The sequence below is a fragment of the Lissotriton helveticus genome, chromosome 3_1, assembly GCF_964261635.1.
Source record: "Lissotriton helveticus chromosome 3_1, aLisHel1.1, whole genome shotgun sequence".
Classification (NCBI taxonomy): Eukaryota; Metazoa; Chordata; class Amphibia; order Caudata; family Salamandridae; genus Lissotriton; species Lissotriton helveticus.
The window spans coordinates 1,265,715,279-1,265,735,657 of NC_136061.1; the positions used below are offsets into that span (position 1 = coordinate 1,265,715,279).

The 20,379-nt window shown below is 48.0% G+C and overlaps 1 protein-coding gene across 3 annotated transcripts in view; it reads right to left on the reverse strand.

The window, feature by feature from the left end:
* The window catches only part of CTPS1 (CTP synthase 1), a 225,444-nt gene that overhangs the window by 60,469 nt on the left and 144,596 nt on the right, over positions 1 to 20,379 (reverse strand). For all 3 annotated transcript variants that reach the window (XM_078681909.1, XM_078681910.1, XM_078681911.1), the window contains exon 17: positions 13,027 to 13,171. In XM_078681909.1, coding sequence (XP_078538035.1) covers positions 13,027 to 13,171 — 145 coding nt within the window. The remainder of the gene's footprint in view (positions 1 to 13,026; positions 13,172 to 20,379) is intronic.

A 20,379-nucleotide genomic window follows, 5' to 3' on the forward strand; every position in this document is an offset into this window, starting at 1 on the left:
CTCGCTAACTCTTCGAAGCGAAGTAATGGCAATAAGGAAAGCCACCTTCCAAGTAAGAAATTGTAGTTCGCATGAGTGTAGAGGTTCAAAAGGTGGTCCCATAAGTCTGGTTAAAACAACGTTTAGATTCCAGACTGGTGAAGGTGGATGTCTTGGAGGAATTACGTGTTTAAGTCCTTCCATAAACGCGTTAATTGCTGGCACCCTAAATAGTGAAAGGTGTTGCCTGTTTTGCAGATATGCTGCTAACGCAGCTAAATGTATCCTGATGGAAGAATAGGCTAAATTGCAACGTTGTAGGTGCAAGAGATAGCAAATGATGTTTTGAGTAGAAGCATCAAGTGGGTTAATGTCATTGTTACTACAGTAAATGACTAAACGTTTCCACTTTGCTGCATAACATGCTCTGGTAGTGGGTTTTCTTGCCTCTTTGATAATATTCATGCAGTCCGGGGGCAAGTTTAGGTATCCAAACTCTAGGACTTCAGGAGCCAGATCGCCAGGTTTAGCTGTTGCGGGTCTGGGTGTTGGATTTCTCCATGGCTCTGAGTTAGAAGGTTGGGTGTGAGTCGCAGTCTTTGATGAGGCACCACTGACAGTTCTAGGAACGTTGTGTGCCACGGTTGCCTTGCCCATGTGGGAGCAACTAGGATCAGTGTCAGCGAATGTTGGCGCATTTTGCATGCCACCAGCGGTATTAATGGAGCTGGGGGAAAAGCGTACGCAAATTTGCCTGACCAGTTCATCCATATCGCATTGCCCTGCGAATGTGGGAAACTGGCGGCAAAGTACTGGCATTTTGCGTTTTCGCTTGTGGCAAACAGATCCATCTCCGGTTGTCCCCACTTCCGGAAGAATGGTTGGAGCACTTTGGGGTGAATTTCCCATTCGTGCATCTGTTGGCTGTGCCTGCTTAGCAGGTCGGCTACTTGATTGTCCTTGCCTGGGAGGCGTTCTGCCATGAGAAAAATGTTCCTCTGAATGGCCCATTTCCACATTGCTTGAGCTAGGTGCGACAGCTGTGGTGAGTGTGTTCCTCCCCGTTTTTGAATGTAATACATAGCTGTCATGTTGTCCGTCCGGATCAACACAGCTTTGTTGTGTAAGTGTGTCGTGAAAGCTTTTAGGGCTAAAAAGATGGCCATCAACTCCAGAAGGTTGATATGCATTTTCTTTTGCCGTGCAGACCAGAGTCCCTGTAGTCCGAGGGAGGAGCCACCTATCTCGTGATACTTCGAAGACTCTTCAAGGACAACAATGTGCAATCATCCGGACCCAACACTAGGCGGCGATCTATGCACAGATATGAATTCAGCAGCCCACATGCCTCGAACACTCTGTTTTGACCACAGGTTGCAGGCATCAAACTGAAGGATGCACAAAGACCACCAGTGACAGCAGAGGTAAGTTAGGATGCTGAGGGTCGCAGGACTGTCCTTTGACGTCTGTTTACTCTTACTGGAGCCGGTCGTGGTTGGGGGAAGCCTTTGTATTTCCACTGCAGGCATTGTTCTGGAGTCCAGGAGGGGTCAGCCAACACTGGAATCGGACTCAAGATCGCTGGGGAACCTTTTCTGGACTGGTGCGCCACCTAGACTCGTAAGGGGCGGAATGGTCAGGGATCGTGGTTCCAGAGGGTACCAGAGTCCTTGTCTTGGTTTCTTGGGGGCAGGTTTGCTGTCATCTGGAGTTCTGGTCTTTTTCGAAGGCAGGCAGTCCTTCCAGGGGTTTTGGAGGTCACTGGCTGCAGGACAGGTGTTTTCTTTGCATGGTCTTTGAAGCTGCAGACAGGTCGGTAGGGTTGGGGCGAAGCCAGTGGGTTCTTCAGTCTTCTCTGCAAGGCATCTTCTTCGTCCTCCCTCTTTTTAGGTCGGCAGGAACTTGTTTCAGGGTCTGGGAGAGCTACCTAAATACTAGACTTAGAGGCACTGCAGAGGAGTAGTAGGTAGGGGCCAACGGGTTCTTTACCTGGGGTGGCTACACTTACTATTATGCCACCCTCCTGTGGGAGGGGGCATAGACCTAGCCCCAATTGGAGAAATCTCACCATCTTCAAGATGGTGGGCACTGAAAAAAGTGTTTTACTTCGCCCAGGCCTTTGAAGCTTCCCTCTCGAGCACTATGCACATCCTTCGCCCAGGTCGTGCTTAGTTTCAGTCCGCAGAGAGCAGTGGCTCTCGACCCAGGGGTCCAGAAACATGTCTGGTGGCGTCAGGTTGCCTAGAGCAAGCCAGAGACCACACCAGACTGGGTAGGCTTTCTGGGGGCACCTCTAAAGTGCCTTCTGAGTACATAGTTTTATAAATCCCACACTGGCATCATTGTACATTTATTAAGGTGAGTTTGGTACCAAACACTCCTGGGTTCAGAGAAGCCATCATGGTGCCGGGGAACTCGAGTAGTTGGATATAGAATGAATCTATATCCTAAAAAGAAAAGGACAAAGTCTTAGATGGGAACACAATCGCCAGAAAAACGATTACTTCTTGTACTAGCACATGCTAGTTTCCACTCTTAATGTTATTATTGGTTCCCATAGGTGTGCCTATGGGAACGGATATAGATTCATTCTATACAGAGATAACAACATAAATGTATGATGTTTGTTTGTTTGATGTATTGTTTCTTTCGAAATGTATGATGTTTATTTAATTTATTTTGCTTTGGAATGTAATATGTTTGTAAGTAGCATTGTATATTAATGTAATCATTTGAATGTACAGTCCCTTTCCCCGTTTTTTGCTTGAAACACGGAAAAATAGACCTGAAAGATTTCTAAAGTAGAAGGGTATAAATAAAAATACTGGGTCAAACTTCATTAGTTTGGGTTTGGTCTTTGTATTAAGTCTGTCTAGTTAATAAGTGTGGTGGAGGCAATTCTTGTTGTTGTTTTGATATAATATGGTCCAGCCTACCCCATGCCCCACAAGGACCTAACTCCCCAGTTTCATAAAGATCCCTAAAACTGTGCAATTGTTCCCCCAATTGGCAATATCTTTAGGACCCCTGTAAGCCCCTAGAAAATAGCACTCCTGGTATCCAGGGCCTGGGTAATAAAAAGGGTTCCTATGGGCTGCAGCACATATTGTGCCACCATAAGGAACCCCTAATCACACTCATGCAAACTACCATTGCAGGCTGTGTAACATGGCGTAGACAAAAACTAAGACACGACATGGCACACCTCCTGTGTGCCATGCCTGCAGACACTGCATGCAATATATGCAAGTCCCCCCTGCAGCAGGCCTTACAGCCCTAAGGCAGGATGCATTATATTACATGTGAGGTCATATCCGCATGAGGAGATATGCCCTTGGGATGTCCAAGTTGGTACTTGGAGATTACCAGTGAACAGGGAAGCCATCTTGAGTATATGTACTGGGCACTATTGAGTACGAGTTCCCCCGCTACATCATGGCTTCAATGAAACCAAAAATGTTTGGCATCAAACATCTCGTATTAGTAAACTTGCATTGATTCCAATGATGGATTTATTAATACAAGTATCCAGATGGTAACTTGGGAATACCCCCTGAAACCCACTAGTGTGCTGGCTCATTGGTGCAGTCCAGCCTGCCACCACAGACGCGTTTATGACCACCTGGGAGGTGAGAGCCCCGCTCTCAGAAGTCAGGAACAATACCTGCTGTGGCATCCAAATAGGATGGCTAGCAATGAGCATATCGAGGGCGGAGGCTTCAAAGCCATGCAGCCTTTGATATGTGACCCTGGCATCCCCCAGAACTGGGAGCTGCCACGCCCTCCCCTGAGGTTCATAGGACACCAGGACAGGCGGGAAATTAGTATGCGAAGTATGTGTGGAGCACACCCATGTCAGTCACACCCCTAAGGTGAGCTGCCTGATGTGTCCCGTTCTAAGAAAATTCCAACAACTTGGTGAAGACACAATTTGGAAAATGGGACAGGGTTATGTCCACTTCCCACAAAGTGTTTATAAATGAGGCGTAGTGACCCCAAGGGTAAATAGCCCATTGGCCACTTTTCTCCACTTCCCTAGTGCCCCTGAAATGTAGTACTTAGAGGGGCTCCCTGAATCTAAAACTTCCAATTCCACTGACTGAAAAGAAGAGGACACTGAAGAGCCGATCCCAGAAAGAACTAAAGACTGCTTCGTACTTTTGGCACCTAACTGTGCCTGCCGCCCAGCAGGGCCCAACATGTCCTGCTGATGTGCATCCTCCACAAGCCCCGGAGGGTTGCCAGCACTTTGCCCACAGCTAGCATCTCCTTTGGAGTAGAGGAGCAACTCGCCTGCAGGCACAGACTGTGACGTCCAGTTTAAAGAAGCTGCTGTCCACCGGGCCCACCAAGCAGTAGCCACCCAGGAGAAGGTCAGCGCACTCAAAGAGGTTAGATCCATCTTCCTGCCAAGCCTGAAGACACCAGGACCTCCGCGAGCTGCCCTGCACCAATACCTGGGGTACCCGGCCCTTGTCGCAACCAACGCTTGTTAAAAGTCGAATTCGGACTCCAACAACAGTACCGATGACCAGATGACGAAGGATGTCAGCACCACAGAGGCCAGCACAGAGAGTGGCTCAGCTGTCCTGTTTTTGTCCCCCTTGCTGGTACTGACTGACAACCATGAGTATCTTGACGCACAAGAGCCACCTGACTACAAACACTCAGCACCCGAGCCACCCGGCCTGGGTCCAAAAAAACAGACTGCACCCCCATTCTCCCAGAAGCTTCATGACCCGAGCCCCATGTTGGGAGCTCCCAGACTTGTCCCCAAGTCCCCTTTTGCAGCCTATTTCGAGGTGCCCCTCCTTCTCTTCGACCTCATAGCATGCAAGGCTACCAACCCGTCCAGCACCTCTCCACCTGGACTCACCAGGGCAGATACAACTGATCTGCTGGTGGAATTTTGGTCCTTGTCCCCCTACCACCTCACAACTGAAAAGGGTCCCACCGAAATGCATTGCAAGTACATGGATGCAGTAAATGTTCTTTCTCCCAGAAAGCATTATGCGTAAAAACGCACTGTTGGTTAACACTGCTAAAATTGTAAAAAGTCTAATCCAAAAATGTGCTTGCCCGATTACGAAGTTCTAGGGTTCAAAATATATATAAAAATACCTGTTATTTTTCTAAATTGGTGTAGATCGCCTTTTTGAGTGTGTGCATAATGTAATGACTCTGTGTGCAACAAATGTCTAACACTTCTCTCTGATAAGCCCAAGGCTACTCAACTACATTACCCTAGGTAGAGCACCTTGGGACTGCTAGAGCAAGCCCCTGCCCACTCATAAGGGATTCCTGGACTCTTCACAGAACATACCTCTTTTTGGTATAATATATTAAGAGCCAGCTTCCTACAAGGGATTTGGTGCTACATACTCCTCGCTAAGGCACTGGTTGGTGTTGGAGTGAGTGTGTATTTTAAGTTAGATTCTTGTCCAGGATGAAGCCCAGGGATTTCACAGTCTTAACAATGGCTGGCCTACAGTTGAAACGGTGTAATGCATCTCACCACGTTTGACTAGGAGTGATACTGTGAAGAGGTAAGATCAGAAGGAATTCAGTTTTCTGTGGGTTCAGAGGAAGATGATATTTTGTTAACCATAAATCCAACTTGTTCATCATTCTCCTAAGTACAACTGTGTTGTGACGAAAAGCTTCAGGTGTAGTTGCTTGTAACATATTTTATTTTATTTATTTTTAAGGTTTTATATAGCGCGAACAAGATCTTTGCAGATATCAGAGCGCTTTACAAAAAACACAAAAACAGGGGGTAGGAAAAACAAGAGAGCGATTAACAAGCTTTTGAGCAAAGAATATTTATAGGTAATAGATGAGTAGCAAAATAGGGTAGATACATGAGGGAGCATAGTCAATCAGCTAATACAATAATACAAGTAGACAGTCAGATAAACTAATATTACAAAGGTGAGGAGTCTCAAATAGTTCCAAAGTGAAGTACAAGTTCAGGTGAATTTAGCCATGAGGATAGCTTTCACTTCTTTCTTAAAAAATGTAGTGGAGGTGATAAGTCTGGTTTCTGGAGGCAGAGAGTTCCAGATCCTGGGTGCCATTCCTGAAAAGGAGCGCTTATATATTTTTTCCTTACGGAATCTACGAGGTTTCAGAAGAAGATTCTTTGTACTTCTTCTGTTTCTTGAGCCACCAGAAATTGTCAGCTTCTGAGTGAGGTAGCCAGGTGAGCTGTGAAGTAAAGCCCTTTGAGTCATGCACGCAATTTTCAGATGTATTCTGGCCTCAAAAGGCAGCCAGTTTAAGGATTTTAGGTCAAGGGAAATATGCGAGTGTTTTTTTGATCCAGTGATAAGCCTCGCTGCAGCGTTCAAAGAGGCTCTCAGGAGCGCAGTTGTAGAAAGGGGGAGTCCGCAGGGGGCGACGCTACCGTAGTCTAAGCGCGGCATGACTAGGGCTTGTACTGCAGTTTGGAAGTCCTTGGCTGGGAGGAAGGGTTTAAGTTTCCTCAAAGTATTGATTTGGAGACTAGCTCCCTTAGTTGCCTTGCTGATATGCTGTTGCATGTTGAGATTGGCGTCAAGTGTTATGCCTAAAGATTTAGCTGAGTCCACGATGGTAGGTTGGACATTGAGTGCAGTTAGGTGCTTAAGCCAGGTTTGAGTGGTAGAGCTTTTCGCGGGAGGTGAGATCAGAAGGAACTCAGTTTTCAGAGCATTGAGTTTGAGGTGATTATCGGCAAGCCATGATTGGGTGTTTGAGCGTTGAGTTCAGCAGTTTGATGTCTTTGGGGGATTGTAATTTCAAATATAGTTGAGTGTCGTCAGCGTACATGTGAAAGTGTACATTAGATGCTTGTAACAAGGTGGTGAGAGGTTCCATGACCAGGTTGAACAATGTTGGCGATAGGGAAGATCCTTGTGGGACGCCTAATGTTACAGGCACTGGTGAGGACATCAGGTTGTTGCTCTTGAATTTCTGAGATCGATTATGTAAAAAGGAAGTGAACCACTTGAGAACAGTCCCAGATAGACCCATTCTGGTGTTTAACAACTCGAGTAAGTTCTCGTGTTTGACAGTGTCAAATGCTGAGGAGAGATCAAGAAGGATGAGGAGGCAGGAATCGTTTTGATCTAGGATTTGGAGGGCGTCATCAATTATGTGTGTCATATCAGTTTCAGTACTGTGCCCTGCTCAGAAGCCTGATTGATGAGGGTTGAGGAGGTCAAACCGATCAATGTGTTTCGTTAATTGGAGTTGGACGCATTTTTCCAACAGTTTGGCAAGGGTGGGAATGTTGGTAATAGGACGGTAATTGTTTAGGTCAGTAGGGTCAGCTGTTGGTTTCTTGAGTATAGGTGTGACTTGTCCAACTTTGAGGGAGTCGGGATGCGTCCTTGTTGAAGTGAACTGTTGATAATTTTGGTCCAGAGTGGTAGAAGTAGTGGGATGAAGTCCTTTACAGCGTTAGCAGGAAGGGGGTCTGTGAGGTGGTTATATGGTTAGAGGGTTTCAGTGTGGTGAGCAGTTTGTTAATTGTTTCTTCCGAATAGGAGTCAAAGGATGACCATGTAGCATGGTTCTTTGGTTCATTGGGTGTTATGCTGTGGGGGTTGGAGTAAAGGCTTACGTCATTGAGACCGTTCCTTATGTTATCAGTCTTTAGATTAAAGAAAGCAGAGAAGTCTTCACAGGATGGTGTATCACCTATAGTGCTATGCGATGGTTGGGGTTGTTCCTTGGATTGTGTATTGATTAGTTCGAACAGTTTTCTTGGTTGGTTTTTTGCTTGGTCGAGCTGGAGGCTGAAGAAATCTGATTTTGTGCGCTTGGTTTTCCTGAAGTAGGCGTTTCTCTTTTTCTTCAGAGTTTTAAGGTGCAGTGCCAAAGGGGCTGATCTCCAGGTGTGTATCTTCGTTGAGTCTGCCATCGTACCATGGGTTGGAGTTTTTGGAGGAGACTCTTTTCAGTTGCAATGGGGCGGTCTCATTGATTATGGAAGTCATAGAGTTGAGGTAGTGGTCGGTCAAGGATTGAACGTCCAGAGCACCGGTAGGAGGAAGGAGGAGATTGCAGCTGTGGGAAGGTAGAGAGTTTGGGTTGAGTTTCTTCAGGTCCCTTTTCCAGACCTTGGATTTGGTGGGTCGAACCGGGTTAAATGTAACTTTTTCATTGATGAAGAATGTGATAATGTGGTGGTCTGACCAGTCACAGGGTTGGATTGATCCAAGTTGGGTAGAGTTCTCTTTGGAAATGATAAGGTCGAGGATAGAGCCTTTATCGTGGGTAGGGCTGTTGCAGATTTGGATGAGGTCAAGAGCGTTGAGGTAGTTTTGAGGCTGTTTACCACTGCGGCATTGTGATCGTTCCAGTGGAGATTGAAGTCACCAAGGAAAATTTGAGTGTTTTACCGACCGGAATTGGTTGATATTGTGTCCATGAGTTGTTGGGGTGAAGATGAGGTTGTCCCCAGGTGGGTGATAGATGATGTGTAGAGAGCATACAGGTTTGCTCTCGCTGATGACATCTAGGCAGAAGTATTCACATGAGGTGAGCGAGGGGGAGGTGACTCTAGTAACGGAGAGGTTGCTCCTATAAATACATGCGATTCCACCGCCTGTCTTGCTGGTCCTGTCAAGTCTAATGATGTGGTAATTGGGGGGGGGAACTAGAATATCCATGATGGGTGTAGAAGATTCAGTTAACCAAGTTTCAGTCAGAATGGTTAGATCAAGGTCCAGTGTATTAATGAGATCAGCGATGTCTGAGGAGTGTCTAGGGGCCGACCTGCAGTTGAGAAGCATGCATTTGAGCTTTGGGGTGTAAGGGGTGGTAGAGTGTTCTAGAGTGAGGGGGACTTTAAGGTTATTTGGGACGGAGCCTCTGTTGTTTTGAGTGGGGTGCCTAAGGGGGTTTGGGTGAATCGTGGGGATGGAAAGGTGTGTGGTGGTTAAGTGGTTTTGGGGAAGTGGGTCATATGAGCTGAGAAGGGTGCGTATGTCGTGGTCCGAAAGTGGAGTGACGGTGCGTCTGGAGCGGTTGGTGGGATTGCGAGCGGGGATTGAGGTCCAGTGTGGGAAGTTTTGTGTGAGAGGAAGAGTAGGATGGGTGGGGGATATGTTAGGGGGGGGACGCTGTGGTCTGTAGGGCATGTCTGTGTTGTGTGAGGAGTAACTCTTTGAGGGTGTGGAGATCTTCTTTGACTTGGTGGAGGGTGGACATAATCGTGTCCAGTGTGGGATTGGGAATGGAGGTGGAAATGGGTACTGAAGGTGTGTAGGTATCTATGTTACTGGAGCGGGGGGGGGTGTGGTGTTACTTCAGGGGTTGGTGGTATTAGTAAGTGGGTTAGTGTTCGGGAGGGTAGGTAGGTTGGGTGTGAAGGGTGTGGTTGAGTTGGGAGGGGGAGGGATGTTGAGGGGTGAGTGTGGTGAGTGTGGTCTGGGCGTTGCGGGGGTGCAGGTGTGGTAGTGGGGACTGAGAGTGGGGGGGAGAAGTTGAGGGATGAGTGAGGGCTAGGGGTGTCTAGGGTGCAGGTGAGGTAGTGGGGACTGAGAGTGGGGGGGGAGAAGTTGCTGGATGGGCTAGGGGTGGCTGGGGTGCAGGTGAGGTAGAGGTGACTGGGAATGGGGGGGGGAGAGATGGGATGGGAGGAAGACCTGTTGTGGGGAGTGAAGTTGAAGGAGGTAAGGTGTTCTGAGAGTCTAGTAGGAAGTGGTAGGGCAGGGTTCTGTTGGGGGGTAGGGGGGGTAGAGGGGGTGGGCGTGGGGAGGATGTAAGAAGAGGAATGAGCTAATGACTGTGATTGAGGGATGTGAGGTGACTGTAACGGGTGGGTGAAGGAATAAAGTGCTGAGGGGAGGGGGAGATGTGTGTCAGTGGTGGGAGGCGCTGTGGAGTCAAGGTTGTTAGGATTGGAGGCCAGATGGATAGGGGTCTGAGGGTCGGAGATATATTCTTTGAAAGTGGGGAACAAGTTGTCGAATAGGGTTCATGTCTGTGGATTGAATTAGGATAATGCCGTTGTTGTAGATAGTGATGGTTGCTCTAGCTGGGAAGAATTGGGAAGGTGTGGTGGACAGTGTTAAACCATGGGCGGATTTCCTGGTGGCGGAGATAGTGAGTAAGCTGAGGAACGCTTTTCTCCATTGTGCTCTACGTATAGTGTATAAGATGATGTCGGTGCTTTTGGCTCCCTTGTTTAGTGAGAAGTAGATGTCTACAAATGGGGTTTCAGGGTGGGACTTCAGAAAGTTGTGTTTAAAGCGTTTGGCGGTATTTTTGGAGAGCTCTGGGGGGTAATTAATTTGTGCTTGCCCGTGGGTTCCATGTTGAGAGTAGAGGTGTAGGTGGGTGAAGGAGGTTGTGTGGGTAGGAGTAGGTAAAGAGCTATAGTAAGTGAGAGAAGGTGTGGGCGTTTAGGCTGAAAAGTGTGCATGAAGGATTAGACAATGTGACTAGTCTAAAATGGGCGCTTCATTAGGCAGGGTAAGGTAGAGAGGATTGACTAGTCTAAGATGGCCGCCAAGATGGGGAGGTAGAGAAAAGTAGTGTAGTCCTTCTTTGATGTTTTGAGACCAGTTTCACTTTCTAATTCAGGGCAGACCGAGGAAGACCAGTTTCAAGCTTGCTGAGTGGGGAGTCCTATGTCTGTTTTGATAGTCTCAGTGCCAGGCAAAGATTTAAGCTTAGTGAGAGTCTGGTGAAAATGGAGGCTGATTTATTGTAGCAGATTTATGACCCCAGCCATTTTAGGCAACAGATCTAAGAGGGGTAAATTGTTGGAAATCGGAAATAAAAGTAGAGCAGAGACAATACCTTGCAAGAGTCCTGTGTATCAGATGCGTTGGTAATCTCGGCAGTTTTCTACATTTATCATGGGAGGCAACGTCGTGTGCAGCGTCTTCTGGAGCGATCAGCAGGTCTGCTAACGACGATCTCGGGAGCAGCAGGGGGGCCTCTTGAAAGCCGCGAGGAGAAGAAGGAGATGACCAGGAGCGGAAGAATGAGCAGCGAGCGGCCTGTGTTTCAAACATTAGGATCATCGATGCAGGCGATCGGTGCAGGCGACACTGTCTTCGTCGATGTGGGGCAGGAGCTGCCGTGTAACAACCGGCGGGAGCAGGGGCCGCCGTGCGGTAGCCAGGGGGGCACGCTGGGTCACTGTCTTCGTCGATGTGGGGCAGGAGCTGCCGTGTAACAACCGGCGGGAGCAGGGGCCGCCGTACGGTAGCCAGGGGGGCACGCTGGGTCAGGAGCAAAGCCCGCCTCGGTGGCTGCCGTCGTGTGCTGCTTTAGGACGGTCCGTGGGGCACCACGGGCGCCGTGCAACTTCCAGGGGAACAGGTGAACAGGTCGGGAGCCCAACAGATGCTGCGAGCAAACTTGATCGCTCGCTCCGTGACGAGCTGCCTAGTCTGCCCCCGGGCTCCACATCAGCCGCACAGCTCCGGGCGTGGATGCAGTCCTCAGCAGTACGATGGGGGCAATCGCAAACTAGCCAGACACCTTCGATGGCTAGAGCGGATCACCGGCATACACTCCTAGCAGGATGTCCTTCGCGGTCTCCACTGGAATCGGGTTCACCGGCATACACTCCCAGCAGGCACAGGCTCAACGATGTCCTTCGCGGTCTCCACTGGAATCAGGTAAGATTACGATCCGGTTACTTGTTGATGTCCAGTTCCTTGCAAGAGTCGGTGCAGGAGTCGGTGCAGGAGTCGGTGCTAACAGGGATTAATCCAGAATTGGGATCCCAAGCACTAGGAGCTCTTAACAGGAGCCCCCTACCAGGCGGCCATCTTATGCTTAATGAGATATATAAGTGGAATGAGATGCTTTATTCACTCAGAAAAGTGGCCATGGGTTTCACATACAAGTTTGAAAGGACAGGGAGAGTATGGAACCTTGCCAGACCCCTTGTTAAGTGGTGCGCATTGAGATGTTTGCCAGTATTATATTTTGAGAGTGGTTGGTCAAGTAAGAATCAAAACAGGATAGAAGTGAGCCCTCCAAGCACATTCACTCACTCCCAATTCTTAGCAGAAGCATAAATTCCAGCATTAAATGCTGCAGGCATGTCCAGGAGAACAGCCAGCCAGGATTAGCCAACGTACAAGATGGTGACCACGTCAACTATGCTCAGCGTGCAATATTCTATGCTACAGGTAGTGAATCTAGATGCCCGAGGATGAAGCATGTTTTTTTCTTCTAATACGATTTTCAGCTGTTTCTCCACGTAGCTCTCCATGCTTAAAGCCATGAATGTAAGACTGGATACTGGTCACAAATCAGTTTTTGTTAAGGAGAAAGATGATTTGGCCTACTTTGAGATTATCTGGGACAACTCCTTGAAAAAGAGTTGTTTACCACTATTGTCAGGAGTACTACGAGCTGTTGTGGGAGGAATAGGGTCTGTCAGGAATAGAGTCTGAAAGGTGATTGAAAGGTTTTAGGTTGGCAATTGTTGATAAGGTAACAGTGGGCTATTTCCTTGAATGTCGACCATCTAAATTGGAGATTTGGAGCTTAGTAGTTCCTTTGGAATCGGGTCAGCTGTTGACTCCAGCGTGAGCTCAAACCTTTTTATTTGGTTGTCAAAGAATTTGGAGAATGGTTTCACACCACTCTTTGGTATTAGGGACGACTGAAGCTACACATGGGCTGGTAAGATTCCTGGTGAAGTGAATTGAATGGTCATCGGTTTTATTAAGTTTTCTGTAACAACTGAAGATGCTTGTGCTCCCTAACCCACATACTGTAATCTTTCTGGTGTTATCTTTCCAATCATCCTTTTAAAGAGACTATTGTCTCCTTTTCATTATAAAAGTTGTATTTAAATATTTTCTTTGGCACTGACCAGATCCACATGGAACATCACTCGTTTCATTTAAACAAACCTGGTTACTTTATGCCTGTATACATTGCTTAATATTTAAATATATCATATAAAAATTAAATAATTCAGACTGTTAAATTAAAGTTTCCACTTATATGTGCAATTTATAAGCGATGTGATTATGTGATAGAAAAATCAATGGTTGGGAAGAGGGAAACTTTTCCACTGCTTACCTGGGCGAGAGCCTGCAGCCTTTTTGAAGATAATGTGAGAGCCTTCCCACTGACGCCAGGAGGAGACCAAAGTAAGGGGGAGACGGCTTTATGGGTCGAGATGTGAACTCTGGGTGATACTGAACACCAACAAAGTATGGGTGATCTGCAGAAAAAAAAAACATAAAACATTTAGTCATCAGGAACATTATGACTTATCAATGCTGTAGAGAAACAAGTGCACTCAAAATTATGGATGACTTACACTGTGTTCTCATGCCACCACCCTTCCATCCAACTGTCCACCACCCATTCCCTGGGATATCTGCAGGCAACTATTGGACAGTCTGAGTCCCTTTCCCTTTTCTGATACAGTGGCAAAGCACAGCAGCAAGTTGGGAAGACAGGAGAGATGAAAGGGGCAAAGAAAGAATTTACAGTACAAATAACTGGCTCTTGTATTGGGCGATTGTTTTTTCACTACAAGTTACAACATCTTACAAGAACCAGTTGCTTAGCTGTAGAGTCGTAGTTCTTGAAGTTTACAAAGGTTACTATCATAATCATTGAGTGCTCTCGGATAGGGCTAGGTTTATAATACTTTATATATACATCCTCCCCTCTGCCCTAGATTCAAATTAGCTGATCGAATTAGACTTTTATCAGTAAACATCGAGCATCATTCAACAGGCTGCTTATTAGCAAAAGTAAACAGAAGGGCGTTATTTCACTGCCTTTGGGCATGAGGTTCACTTGTATCTTTTACAGATTACCATGCTACTGAATATTCCATAAATCAAGAACAAAATCCTCAATAAAAGACATAGAAAACAAGTAACATCTTTAAACTGAGTTCAACTGAGCTTATCCCACACAGGTTCTTTAACAAACAAGGGCAAGGAAGAACAATAGTTACTTACCTGAGTCGGTTTTTTGAAAGTATGAAACACAGTCTACTGAAGCAGGGGCATGCTCGGGGGATAAGTGAGAGGCAACAGTGGCGAGTATAATAGGGGTACATTCAGTAGTCGGCCTATGCGTTGCCATGGCGCTATTGGGCACGTGAGGGCTGATGGCTGTCTGTCTCTAGCTCCTACTCGCTCATATAAGACACTATCTAGTGGAATCGGGTGCGCGAGCCAATGTTCCGCCGCGACTTGATGTGTATATCGTGGTTGTCGCACCCAATACAATGCATAGTGTGCTTGTGCGCTCATGTAATATAATTCAAAATCCGGTATACCAAACTCTCCCTGTGAATAAGGTCGAGTTAGTACATTCCACTGCAGCCTTGGTTGTTTGCCTCCCCACACCAGACGTATCAATTCCGATTTCAGCGTCTTAAAAAAATAGGCCCCTGGATGGTATGGTATATTTAAAAAAAGGTAAAGGAGTTGTGGGAGTATCACCATTTTTATCAGGGACGCACGTCCTGCTATTGAGAGGGGCAGAGCTATCCAGCGTGTGACACAATCCGCTATTCGTGTAATGGCCGTTCCATAATTTAATCTCATGAGCTCCTCTCTATCTCTAGTGACTTTTATCCCCAGGTATCTCAGCTCTTCCTCACACCACTCCAAGGAATAATCCAGCGGAAAACGTGCTGTTGCAGTCGTCAGTGGGAAAATGCACAACTTCCCCCAGTTAATCTGGATGCCTGACAACTTTCCGAACACTATAAATTCTCTCAGAACCGGGTTCAGATTATTCTGTGGATCACGAATGTAAAGGGTAATATCGTCTGCATATAAGGATATAAGTATTTGGCGCAAATTGCATCTCAATGCCTTATCATTGTGGTTTTGGCGCAATTTTGCCGCCAGAGGTTCCACCGCTATAGCAAAAAGTAACGGGGAGAGAGGACATCCCTGCCGAGTCCCTCTAGTAATGCTAAAAGTCTGTGTCGTATGCCCATTAATCAGCACCCTGGCAACTGGGGAACAGTATAATAGTTTTATCCATAATAGGAACAGTGGCGGGAATCCCATGCGTAGCATTACTCCAAAAATATAATCCCACACAATGGAATCAAACGCCTTGGTGGCGTCCAGAAAAACTGCAGCCAGGGGGAGGTCCAGTGACACGTTACTCAGGATAGAAAAGAGTGTTCTCAAGTTATGGGAGGTGGCCCTCCCTGGCACAAAGCCCGACTGGTCAGGGAGAATCAAATTCTCCATCAGTAGGCTCAGTCGCGTCGCTATCATTTTAGCCAGTATTTTGGCATCGCAGTTAAGTAAGGAGAGCGGCATGTACGAGTCACAGTACATAGGCGATTTCCCCGGTTTCAGCAGTGAGAGTATTAGAGCTTGTCTCAGAGCTGGGGAGGTAACCCACTTCCAACGCGTCCTCATAGACTTCTCGAAGAATGGGGGCCATCAAGTCTTGTAGAATTCTATCGAAATGCCATCTGTACCAGTGGCCTTACCCAATTGCATACTCATTATGGCTTCCCTTACCTCATCTATCTCAAACGGAGCACATAGAAAAGCTCTCCGAGTGTCACTCAGCCAGCCCACTGCAACGTCACACAGGAACCACCCGAGGTCTAAGTCATCCTGCCGTTTCGTAGTGTAAAGACCTTTATAATGTTTCAAAAATGCATTAAGTATGTTGGCCGTGTCCCGGCATGCCTCCCCCTCCTGGTCTTCAATTTCCAGTATATTATTATTGCAGCGAGGTGTTCTTATTTTATGCACTAACGTCTGTCCTGGCCTTTCCCCTTCTCCATAGCTTCTGGCCACCCGGTATTAACCCCTGAAACGCGCTTCCTGCTGCGCCTCTTCCATGTATTCTGTAAGTTTGTCTCTGAACCTGGCGCTGGCGTCTCCATTGTGTCCCTTGGCGGCCTCAAGTTCCAAAGCCTTGAGGTCTCCCTCTAATCTGCGCAATGTGTTAAGAATATCTTTAAGTACCCCTGCCCCCTTCGAAATACAGTACCCACAGATCGTGACCTTAAATGCCTCCCTGTTCATTTCCACACTGTTCACGGAGTCCTTATTATGCACAAAGAAATCCTGAATCTCAACACTCAGTTCTTCTTGAAAGACCGTGTCTAGTAATATAGGGGCATGTAGTCTCCAGTGACTGCGCGGGCCCTCTAGGTCTGCGGAAGAAAGCATAAGGAGAACTGGGGTGTGAGCCGAGTATGTTCTAGCCAGATGGTGTACTCACGATATTGCCGGAGCCATCCCTCGTGATACAAAATAGTAGTCTAGTCTGGCCCATGACGCTGCCTGCGCCGTAAAATGCGTGCCCTCTTGTAAGTGCGGGTGTGCATGTCTCAAGGTATCAATCAGGCCATAGGCAGAGATTGTATCCATTACCACTGCGCTTGCCTTGGTGTAGTGATGGGGGGCAGGTTGTGATCTATCCATTCTAGGATCATGTGTGACATTGCAATCTCCACCCCAAATGATGTGGGTAGAGTCTAGTGCAAAGATTTTGGCCCAGAGCGAGGTAAAGAAATCCGGGTCATCAGTGTTCGGTCCATAACAACAGGCCAATGTAACCGAAGCGATCCCAGTCTCCCCACGCTAGACAGTATCGTCCCTGTGTGTCCCACTTGGCTCCTGCTAGCTGAAAGGGAGTCTGTTTCTTTATCAAAATTGCAGTGCCCCATAAATACGTGAAGTAAGAGGAAAATACTTTATGCTCCGCCCATTTACTGGCAAAGCTATTTGGTTTCAGAGGTGTAAAGTGAGTCTCTTGCAGCATCGCAATATGCACATTATGCCTATCGAAGTATGACAATATATTCCTCCGTTTCCTGGGATCTCCCAAGCCCCTGACATTCCATGTAATGATATTCATAGTTCCTGCAGTAACCTTAGCCATGCTTCATGAGAATCTAATTTTTGGTTGAGTAATGATCGTACGAGGTTACCCAAATCCTTTTTTTGAGCAAAACAGTCTGATGTATCTCGTTTATGATGCCTCCTAATTTCCCTCTCTACCAGCTTTCTACGTTTGTGGGGGACATCCTCCCAATACATACACGTCATAATAAACTCACCCCAACACTTTCCCTCCCCTCCCTCCACCCACTGAAGCAGCCCCAACTTTCCAGAATGACTTGCCCTCCCGCACTCCCCATACCCCAATTGAACTAGAAAAAACAATACCAAGATTCTTGCACGCACCGAGCTGTGGTATACAAATGGGGGATACCCTCCGGGGGCCATGTCTAGGCAGCAGCACAGGTAAACCCCCCCCCCCCCCCCACCCCCCGGCACTCCTTAGCTGTGACTCCCGGGCTTATTAGAGGGGGCGGGGAGGTGGGGGCCCGGTGTGTCATGTATCAAATCCAAACAGTCTCATTCAATGAACAGTTACCATGTCTCCCGCTGGAAAGTTCTAAAACATGCATCAGTTCCAAAATCGGGATACCAGAGACGTTTGAGTGCCGCATAAAGTCCTTTATTACTGCTCTTCTGCCATCTCCGCTGATTCGGCTTGTTGGAAGGCATTCCGGTTTCCGTCAGTCCGGTGTGCGTGTTTCATGTGGCGAAGGTAGTCCTCGACCTGCTGCGGGTTAGTAAAGGATCTCTGCTTTCCCTGGTGCGTAATCCTGAGTCTCGCTGGGTACAGCAGCGCATAATCAATTTGCGCGGTCCGCAGCTTTTTTTTTTTACATCTATAAATTTACGCTGTTCTTCCTGGACAACAGGTGTAAAATCCGGGTAGATGGAAAGTGTGTTACCATCATAAGAGGGATTGCTTACTTCTTGCCACACGGAGGGCTACATCACGATCTTTGAAATTCAAAAGTCCCGCAATTATGGAACGCGGAGTAGTGCCAGGAGCCGGTCGTCCTCCAAGGGTTCTGTGCGTCCTCTCTACAGCAAACGGACTGGAGAATGACTTGATTCCTATGGTCGCTATTAGTAGCTTCTCCACATATTCTTCCATTCTCCCAGTGTTGGCTGATTCGGGAACACCTAGCACGTGTATATTGTTACGTCTGCTGCGAGCTTCCAAATCCCCATTCTTGGCAGCTATTATTTTCAGAAGTTTATCCATACGAGTTATCTGCGTCGTATTCCTAGTGGTAGCATCCTCCGTGTCGGATATGCGTCGCTCAGTTTCTTTAATCCGGTCCCCATTTCCATCCAGTTTATGTGCTATGGCATCCATTCTCGACGACTTTCTATCTACTTTGTCCATTATTGTGGCAAATCCTTGCCGCACTTCCTGCAGTATGCTCTGGACATCCAAGGTTTGTGCCGTGGCCCCATTTTGGCTTTCTTCTCTCCTCTCCAGCTCCTGTCCATCATGTGCCCTACGCTTCCCTCTCTTCGTAGCCTCAAAATTAAATTTTGGCTGTCTCGTGTCCGGTTTGCCCATGTTGGCACTAGCCAGCACTTATCTTCTCGCACCGCTCGTTAGTCTCACCGGTGCACACCTCAATGCGCCGGGGCAACGGGCTGTAGGTGCAATCAGCGCCGTGAGTTCAGACGTCTTTTCTCCCTGGGCACTGCAATTTACGGCCGTGTCATTCAGCCATCACCTCTCACAGATCCACAGTCATTCCGGCACACCCCTCCAGATTCCGGAATAGCGTTATGAAGGTGCCCCAAGCCTCCGGAGTCCAAGTCTCCACTCTCTCTGGGCTCTGCAGTGTATGACCAAAGGTTAAGCTCCATGTACTCTCAGGCCTATTCCCGGGTGTATTGCGACTCCGCTTCGCAGCTCTCCAGTCTTGTGGTGCTCCGCTCGCGTGAGCCCTGGTATGCAGTATGTCCCAGTGTAAATATATGGTTCTTGGCGCTCCCTGGGAGGCGGGGGGGCCTCAGGGAACTGAAAGCGAGTGTCTCCGATGGCACGCTACCCCTTATATCGTCTCACACAGCAGGATCATGTGCGTTTGCCCTGTGCCTTTCAAAATGGCGGCGTATTTCCCCCTCGTCAAAATGGCGCCTCTCAATGCTCCTCAATGTCTGCCAAACAGTCCCCAGTGCAGCGCACTTCACCAAAGCTTCGTGGCCTTCACTCTAGTGGCCCTCCAGGGGGTCCTCCACTGCCAGTCTAATTAGGCGCGCTGCCCTAGCTGTGCAATCAATGCTGGCAGTAGCGCAAATCTTTCATGCAGCCCCACGGAGACTCCGGCGTTCTAAACCTCACAGATGGGGCCCGACCTCAGTTGCAGGGTCTGCTGAGAGTGGCGCTGTTCTCCGAGGAATGCCTAGCCTGTACCTCCGCCCGCTCGTCACCATGCAGGGTCCTGTAATGCGGCACCGATCTCGGTCCTCCCTGCCGTCGCCCAACGCGGCTCCGCCGTTGCCCTCACAGCGCCGCCGTCTCTCACCTCGTAGCTGGGCACGCAGGTCTCTCCTCTACCGCAGCTACATTTAGGATGTCCTGCAGCTCAGCACTCCCTCCTACTGTGCGCCAGCTTCCAGGGGGTGGTTACTTTGCCACCGTCTTTCATGCGGTAGCCGCGGCCCAGCTGTCCCGCCCACAGAAGCGGTCTGTCGTAGCCTCCTCCGCCGCGGCACAGCTCCACCTGACCTCCGCAATGCACTCGGTCAGATCTTCAAGGGCTCAGTTCAGGCGCAGTTCTGGTTCGATCAGCCAGATTTTCTCACCGATTCAAGCTGCCACCTATGTCTTTCAGATGGCGAGATTTCAGGTATGTTTTAAGTCATTTGGGAGGATATTTTAGAGGATAATGACACCGGGCTGCAGGAGCCTCACTCTCGTGCGGCCATTTTACGTGTGCGCTCCGTAGCCCCCCCCTACTGCGGCACCCGCTAGTTGCGTAAATCCTGTGGATGCGAAATCCACGGCCGAATCATTGATCTCAGCAGAGATACGCTCCCCTTCTTGTAGAATCTTTAAAGGTTTAGACTTTGATGGTTCTGGCAACATGTTAATGTAGGGAGAGATATCCAACCACATCTGTCTGTCATACCGACCTAATATGGCCAGTGAATTAGCAGCACGGACGGTCGTCGCTGCCATGCTGGAAACCTTCTTTCCAATAGCGTCTAACCTTCTGCCATCCTGGTCCGGAGTTGCTGTGAGGAGGGGTTTCTAGCTCGTCTTTGTGCCGCTTGGACAATAACAGAGTCAGCTTTTGTTTGACCTATGAGGCATGCAGGTGAGTTATCAGGTGCCTTATATTTTTTGTCGAGCCGAAGCAGGACCGTGGGAATAGAAGCAGGAGCTGTCATGACCTTCAATCCTTCCTTCCAAATGAAATCAATGATAGGGATAGGAAGCACTCATCCTTTTTTGTTTCCATTGGCAGAAGGAACCTTTGTGTTGCCCTTTCCATAAGGAGATGAAAGCCTCCGATATCAACTGGAGGAGAATCGATGGGAGCTGGAGATGAAGAAGATGGAGTTTGTATTTGGTAATCGTCCAACTCCGTAA